Source organism: Electrophorus electricus, chromosome 1 (assembly GCF_041902795.1).
Source record: "Electrophorus electricus isolate QZ-2024a chromosome 1, ASM4190279v1, whole genome shotgun sequence".
Taxonomy (NCBI): domain Eukaryota; kingdom Metazoa; phylum Chordata; class Actinopteri; order Gymnotiformes; family Gymnotidae; genus Electrophorus; species Electrophorus electricus.
Window position 1 is genome coordinate 29,596,915 of NC_137497.1, and position 7,861 is coordinate 29,604,775.

The following is a 7,861-nucleotide window of genomic DNA, read 5'->3' on the forward strand; positions in this document are numbered from 1 at the left end:
GTTAATAAAGTAAGAAAATTTGCATTTAGCTCAGTCATTCCTACTAGTTTGTATACTCTCTATTATACTCAGAAATAAAAAAATAATATCGTAGCATACCATGGAATGTGATCTTTTATGCATAATCAGGAGTTGGCAAAGAACTAAAACTTCTCATAAACCCCACATTTAGGCACAAGCGTACTCCTACTCAGTGTTTACCAGAACATCCAGTGTGTGTCTGCTGTTTGGTCAAAACCAAATCAGTCCTGATAGAGGCCCCGTCAGCTGTCTTCTGAACATTACAGTAGCGATCAGAATGCTGAGCAGTTTTACAGCAACAAACAAAAAAAGACTAACATAAATGCTTGTTTGGTTTATTTATAAAAAGTATGGAAAAGGATGTGGTCGAAAGCTGTCTTTTTTTTAAGGCTCTTTAGGACTTATTGAGGATTCGCCACAGAGACCCGGACATGTAGTATGGTCTCAGCATGGTGCCCTCATTACGCTCCAGATCCTCCACTAGAGGAGACAAAAACATTACAGTGGAAGTGAAAACAATGTAGTCCTGTTGATTGGAATATATAGTAGCTTAAGACTGAAATGTGAGCTAATAATGTTTTTTATAATTCTACTCTCTCTGAAGTAAAGGGACTGGACCATGCAAGCTTTCAACTGTGTGCCCAGTGTCATGAACTGGTGGAATGAGTGTATGTGTGTGTGTGTGTGTGTGTGTGTGTGTGTGTGTGTGTGTGTGTGTGTGTGTGTGTGTGTGTGTGTGAGTGTGTGTGTGGCTTACAGAAGCAGAGAAAAAGGGTGTCCACACACATGCTGTACACACTGAAGAAGCCCTGAGCGATCAAGTAAGCTCCTGCCATCACCGTCTAAAAAAACAGCAGTAGTAGATATATACGCTGGGCCGTCAGTACTATAACAGGCACTGCTCTACAGAATAAATGTGTAAATCCTGGTTATTTATAAAGTGACTTTACAGTTGCTGTCATTAAACCCATTTATACAGTGTACTGAATATGCTGATGTTTTGATCTCACACAGAAGCAAGTGTCAGCACTTGAGTTTGTTCTGAGGTTATCCGACAGTGGAGGCAATACATACGATAACGGGCAACCAGTAGTAATGCAGCAGCTGAATCTGGAAATTGTCATCTGGCAGCCTGATTCTCCCAGAGAAGAAGAAGAAAGCCAGCAGACCTTACAGGGAATGTAGAAAACCCCCAGAGTTACCTTTTAAAATGTGTTGTACCTTTTAAATGTGATGAAGTGTAGTATGGGTAACATACACATGACTTCACACTGTATTTCTCACCCACTAATCCGACCACCAGCACCTTGCCGGAAAACAGCAGTGTGTCTGTAACACAGTCCAACACCACCACCCTGTGGACAGAGGGACATGGTCAAGGACAGCGTGCTAAACTTGAGCTAGAACAATTGGTACTCATATTAAAAATATGTATACAAATTATTTTCACATGAGTTTGTACTGATAAATTCCTCCATTTAATATTTTTGCCTTCAAAACAAGGAAATGGAAGTAATTTGTTCCACAACAGCAACATTAAATCATTCATATTCACACACAACCCCATACGTTCAATTATATGTACGAAACATCTCCTCTGTCTGAGGACTTACCGGTTAATATTTCTCCTCAAGAGCATATAAGCATTCTTGCCAGACACATGGAAATTGTTTCCATGTATAGCAATCTGTATATTATCAACCACAAACAGCATGTTGAGTCAGATTGTACACTCAGTAAATTTCACTAGTCATATGGACACAATTACATACTTTGATGCTATTACCACAAAGTGAAAAAAAACCCATATCATACTAATATACACCATACAGTTTTTCATTTAGTTTTTATCTAATACTCATACTAACGCTAGACAACCGATCACTGAAGACACATAAAAACAGTTATTTCAGCATCGATCATTTTTTTGTGTGCAGCTGGATATGAGACACACCATGATATAGGTGTTTCTGTGGAAGAACTTGAGGAATTTATCCAGGAACCAAAAGCAGCATTTGAGGGACATCATCACAAACTGACAACAGAAATTCCGGCAGTCTGTGGAGTAGACAATTGTGTCACATTACAGTTACAGACAGGAGAAAGCAGGACTAAGGTCATGAAGGTTTTATATATATTGTTACCTCTGAACCTATGGTCAAGATATTCCAGTAACATCCGAGGGACCTGGAATATGGTAAGGATGACAGCACCCAATGCTAAAGAGCCGACATGACACCTTGAAAAAAAGCAGTTTAGTAGACTTTAGAGGTGGGGAGCAGTTAGGACTCTGTACTAGGTTAGTAGTCACCAAACCAAGGGAATGTACTTTCGGGTGTGGCTGATATCAAAGCAATCGGAGCGGAGCAGGGATGAAACACGAGTGCTATGTACCCTAGTGTCCGGATGAAGGCTTGTAAGAGAGGGTACGGGGGAATGTCTGCTGGTTTACTGAAGGCCCAGTAGAAGGATGCGAAGGTACCGGCTAGTGTACACTGGCCCAGGGCGATGATGAAGTTCACGCACCAGAGGAAAGCCAGCAAATTATAGATCTGCAGGTAGGGTGCGATCCTTGAGAACAAGTCCGTGTCATCGTATTTAAAAAACACACAGCGCACAGATGGACAATCAGGATGGAGAGAAGCACTGAATTCCTGAAAAGAAACAAGAAGAAGACAACAACAACAGTATAAATAAAAGGAAAGAGATGTGAAATGAATCATTACCAGGCTATTGGAACATGTCAGTAATCTGAATGCGTCTAAAATAAGTCATTGTGAAGTATGAATATCATATGAATATCATATACATTCACCATATTATGTCTGTATGAAGCTGCAAATAGCGATATGTGAATGTTATACTATATATTTGAAAGGGAACAATATTACAGCTTGGATATATCGTGTGTGGGTGTGTGTAGGCGACTGACCTTGGGAATGCAAATCTCTGAGCCTGTGATAGAACTACAGTTGGCTATGGAGGAGTTGAGAGCAGCGACATGGTATACAGGAGCACCTGAAGTGGCCAAATACCTGAGGGCAGTAATGGTCAAGGACACAGCCTAACACACACACTCTACACACAAAATACTGACACAAGCACATTTTCAACAACAAACTACCAATACAATCCAAGCTACAGCACTAATTCAGTGGCGAGGACAGATATACAGTTACTGCCTTGCTTTGTTAGCAGGAAGTGAAGGTAGGTGAGAAGAGGAAGTGGCAGAGGATACAGGCTAGTGATTCCCCAGTAGGCCATGCTTATCACCACCAGCAGGAACGTCACCAAGGGGTAAGCCAGTGTGGTCGTCACACAACTCACCGCCCTACACACAGCACAGAGCACAAAAGGCCTCATGTAGCCTTAAGAGCACAAGAGAGCCTTTATACAGGCTGCCCCCGCGAAGTGGCTTTATATGAGTAATAATGTAGGAATGCCGAGACTGCACTGATTTGAAGAAAAATGTTAATGGGTTTCTTGTATCCAAGGTGATTTTCTGTTTATAAACAACAGCAACAACAACAAAAACAAGAAGGACATAGCAGATGGCTGACATTTGTTTAAAGAAATGCTGGCAATGGATATATTTACTACCGCCTATGTGTCTGAAGGCCTAAAAAGCTCTACCTGTTGGACTCTTTGATCAGTGCCAATGCAACAGATATTCTCCTCCCCCGATGTGTCAGGAAGAGTAAAATTACGAATTCCAAAAGACACAGGCTCACCACTGCCACATAAACACAAACACACAAAAATCATTCACATACAGCAACAGTATAAACCAAAGCCATGCGTCCATTCTTAGAAAAATTCCTTTCTTTACAACATGTTTGTTTCTACTTTATATACTGTCAATACATGTCTTGTGAGAAAATCTGATAGCCCTTACAGAAGAACAGCCACGTCTCTTTCACTTGAAGGTAGACAGAGAATTCTGAATTATAAGTAATGTCACCGAGGGTGAGTTTGGAGTGTCTGTAGTGGTTATATTCCCGGTAACAGTAGTAGATACCTGAGAAAGACAGAGTAGACAGCTTACATCCTCATTCACTAATCTAACCCCCTGCAATTTGTCTTTAAAATTAAGGGTCCCATGCAGAGTTCATACACTATAGGGCAGCAAATCAGTGCCAGTCATAGAACCATCCACAGTAATTTGGTATTTTCCTTGTTTCAGTGCAGCAGGAGACCATTCATGAAGGGCTTAATTATTACCCAGTGAGCTGGTCGCTAATGGCAGGTATGTTAAAACATGTATTGTACAGGCTTACCATACGCTGCAGCTACGAGCACTCCCACGATGAGAGCCAACAGTAGCACGAACATCAGATATCTCATAAGCAGGAGGAACATGAGGCTAACAACCATAGCAACCACCAGACCTCTGAGAGAGAGAGAGAGAGAGAGAGAGAGAGAGAGAGAGAGAGAGAGAGAGAAAAATATTTACTTAAAATGCATACAGAAAGTTTCAAATTTGTTGTGTATTACTCATCTTAAAATTGATTTAACTATTTTTCCTCATCAATCTAGATAAAATACTCCTCAACAAGAAAACAAACATTGGTTTTTATAATGTTTTGTACATTTATTTAAAATAAAAGTCTGAAATACTGCATTAACATACATATTGAGGTCTGTTGTTAAGACAGTTTTTATTGAGCTCTGTTGAATCCTACTTCTATCAATGGTCCCTGTAATTTTTTTTTTAACTTCATTAGGGTTCACCTGTGCTTCACTGAATTGACTGAACATAATCAGGGAAGGCAGAAATCTGTCTGTTTATGGACTCACAGTTCATAGTGTCTGAGTGAAGTTTGAAACCACAAACAGTCTCCCTAGATCTCGCTGGCCAGTATTATATGTAGTATTGTATTGCATATAGTATTGTATTCTATGCAGATTGATGAAGGAAAATCAACTGAAATCTTTCTGTATATATATATATATATATATACACACACACACACACACACACACACACACACACACACACACACACACACACACACACACAGACACACACACACACACACACACTATACAATGTCTGGGTGTAATACAATCTTGTATAAAACTAACTTACATTAATATCCAATACCATGATGTAGCAAAATCCTCAAAAATCCGTAACCCCACTGACTTAAAGTTGAATCCTGAAACAAGAGAGCTGCAAGCAAAAAATACTGGTCAGCAAAAGCAGCTTATAGATCAACACCAACCATCCATGCATATGTGTGTGTGAGTGTGTGTGAAGGATTACTCCATAGCACTCTTTATGTGCTTGACTGTTTCATCTACGGAAGCGAATCCAGGGAGAGAGAAGTCTGGAGGAATGTCCTGTAGTTCAAAGCTAGGCAGGCATTTCCCTAGTGCTGAGGGGAGAGAGACACAGAGAAACAGAAAAATAATATGACTGTAAAAATGAAACCTACTGACTTATGATGGCGGTAAATGCACAGTCCTGGTGGTTTGGTTATGTTTTAGTGCATAGCATAGTCAAACTGTTACAAAACAGGATGGACAAATAGACAGGTAGTTGTAAAGGTAATCCTGCTGTCTGTACCTGGTTTACTTGGGGTGTAGAAATACGGACAAAGCTCTTGATTGAGGATGTCTTGAACACTCTGTAGTAGAAATGCATGTGAAAATCTCATTAACATACTGAATCCTATGTATGTGTGATTGGCTTAACCAATGAATTAATTCCATCTACTTGGAACAAAGGGTTGCATATTGCAAAGACTTCTGATATGACAGATTCTGTTCTGTCAAGAGGGTGGTGAGGATTTATTTGCCAGCGATAAAGTTGGTTACATTGCTCATTTGCAGTGTGAGGTTTTACCAATGTGGTTTGGGCAAGGTCAAGTCTAGGATCACAATACTGCTGCTGAAAGAAGTCTTTAGGTAGGGCATCTGGGGCATACGCCTCTGGGGGCAACTTCCAGAACTCCGAAGGGCATTTTTTAACACAGACCTGCAAGCCAATGCACAAACACACAGAGTGAAGGAGATCTTATTTGAGCAGCTAAACACAGTGTTGCTTTTCATATTTATATCTACACTTCATTGTTCATTGCATGATACAGCAAAAGGCTCCTAAACCAAGCAACAAAAAGATACCCAAGCCCCCAGACTTACAAACTTGCATTCACATACTACATAATAAACTGTTTTGTAATAAATGAGTCTCATGTGCAGATTTCTAATAGGCTACATTCAAACGTGTTCAGCCTCTGTACAATTTCAACAGGAAATCTTTGTGGAAATCTCACTTGAGTGGTTGGACACTGGAGACCCTCTAGAGTGGCATCCATTTCTGTGGTTGCTCTGGCACACTTCAGAACGTCAAAGTAGAGGACATTTGGTTTGTCACTGAAACACAAGAGGATGCTGGAAACAAATGCAGCTTGACACATGAATATTAGCCAATTAAAGAAACTATTTTTATTCAGTTTTTTGAGGATGTGCATCAGGCTTCAGTGGTGTAGTCACACCATTACTCCCCTAAGTGTTCTTTCTTCTAGGGTGAGTTTGATTGGGGTAAACAATAAACTCCGTAGTGTTGTGACACTCCTAGACCTGAGTTTGGACCCTTTGTTTTAGAGGCAATCATTAAACATGTGTGATTTGATTGGGTCCACTTGTTGCTGTGAATTGCCAATCATGAAAATATTTAACCTAAAATCTAACCCATCTTGCACTGTTGCTCTTTAATGTATCCACATGATTTGAACCTGCACAGCTCCACTGTAATGCTAGTTCTACTCATTTGAGAGAATATTGACAGTGTTCCTTACATACTGAGTGTGCTGTTTTGGTATTCCTGTGAAGACATAAATACTAATCCAGTATGTGAGGGACTTACAAATTGACTCCAGATCCACAGAACATCCCAGTGGAATTCCGGGGCAACAGGACATGACGAGGGTCTCCATACAACAAAGCTGTGTTACAACCTCTGTTAGAAGGATATCTCACAAGCCATACATGTGTAAAAGACCTTTCTTATAAGCCCAGAATAATCATTTTTCCATGAAAGTGTAGTTGGAAATGTTTCTTACCCAGGATGCCAATAAGCATATAGCTGACAATGGCAGCCACAAAAGTCATACAGCAGATAATGTCTGTACAACTCCTGAAGAAAAACAAGAAGTATTGCTACACACTTGTATCATTTCAATTATGTAATAAAGTTATTTAGCTAAGTCAAATGAGTTTCAAATAAGTCTTAGTAGATCTATGGCCTTCATATATTTCTTGTATAGAGCTAATAACAGACATTCTGTGATCCATGATCTGTGTGCTTTAAATAGTTTACTAAAGTCAACTGATATGAAGGAGTAAATGGGAGGAACATTGAGAGATTTAAGGACTCACCTCTTGCTAACTGGTCCCCTGAAAAAAGGCTCATATGGGAAAGGTTCCCCTGAGAACATAGAATATAATGAGTTTAAACCTATGAAAAACATACATTCAGTCAGGTGTGTCTGAACTTTTGACTGGTACTCTATATTTTGTCTAACACATTTTATATACAGTTACATATTTTTATGACACCTTCTGTACACATATGCTTTTGATCTGATACATAGTTACAGATCGTACACTACATGAATGTTTTTAATATGAAGTAGACCTAGCAAGTATGTAAGAGCTATTATAATTTTAACATGAAATGTACATGATAGTTTTGTACAATGTTTTTTTGTTAACCATTGCATATGGCGTATGGGATTCTCATAAAATCTTTGGCATATGGATGGATATATCTGAAAAAACAAACAAACAAACAAAAAAAAAACACCTCACCATTATAATCCGGTTTCCTGACCAT

At 39.5% G+C, this 7,861-nt stretch overlaps 1 protein-coding gene across 1 annotated transcript; it reads right to left on the reverse strand.

Moving 5' to 3' along the window:
• Positions 1-415: 415 nt before the first annotated feature.
• Positions 416-7,861, reverse strand: LOC145659500 (choline transporter-like protein 4). Its single transcript, XM_081722308.1, has 23 exons — positions 7,837-7,861; positions 7,405-7,453; positions 7,089-7,162; positions 6,893-6,971; positions 6,300-6,399; positions 5,913-6,001; positions 5,741-5,792; positions 5,591-5,651; positions 5,288-5,399; positions 5,111-5,194; positions 4,299-4,411; positions 3,917-4,039; positions 3,655-3,754; positions 3,260-3,352; positions 2,954-3,056; positions 2,416-2,675; positions 2,166-2,260; positions 1,976-2,079; positions 1,635-1,708; positions 1,306-1,376; positions 1,096-1,190; positions 779-863; positions 416-501 (listed from the first exon to the last, which is right to left on the reverse strand). Exons 1-23 carry the CDS (start codon positions 7,859-7,861, stop codon positions 416-418), a joined length of 2,127 nt encoding a protein of 708 aa, XP_081578434.1.

What these genes read in the sequence shown, in the direction of transcription:
- LOC145659500 (XM_081722308.1), bottom strand. Translation starts at nt 7,861, where the DNA reads ATGGTCAGGAAACCGGATTATAATG. An exon ending in TGTGGATCTGGAGTCAATTT is followed by an intron (nt 6,400 to 6,892) that starts GTAAGTCCCTCA and finishes CTTGTGTTTCAG; the next exon opens with TGACAAACCAAATGTCCTCT. An exon ending in TTGAGGAGAAATATTAACCG is followed by an intron (nt 1,377 to 1,634) that starts GTAAGTCCTCAG and finishes CTCTGTCCACAG; the next exon opens with GGTGGTGGTGTTGGACTGTG.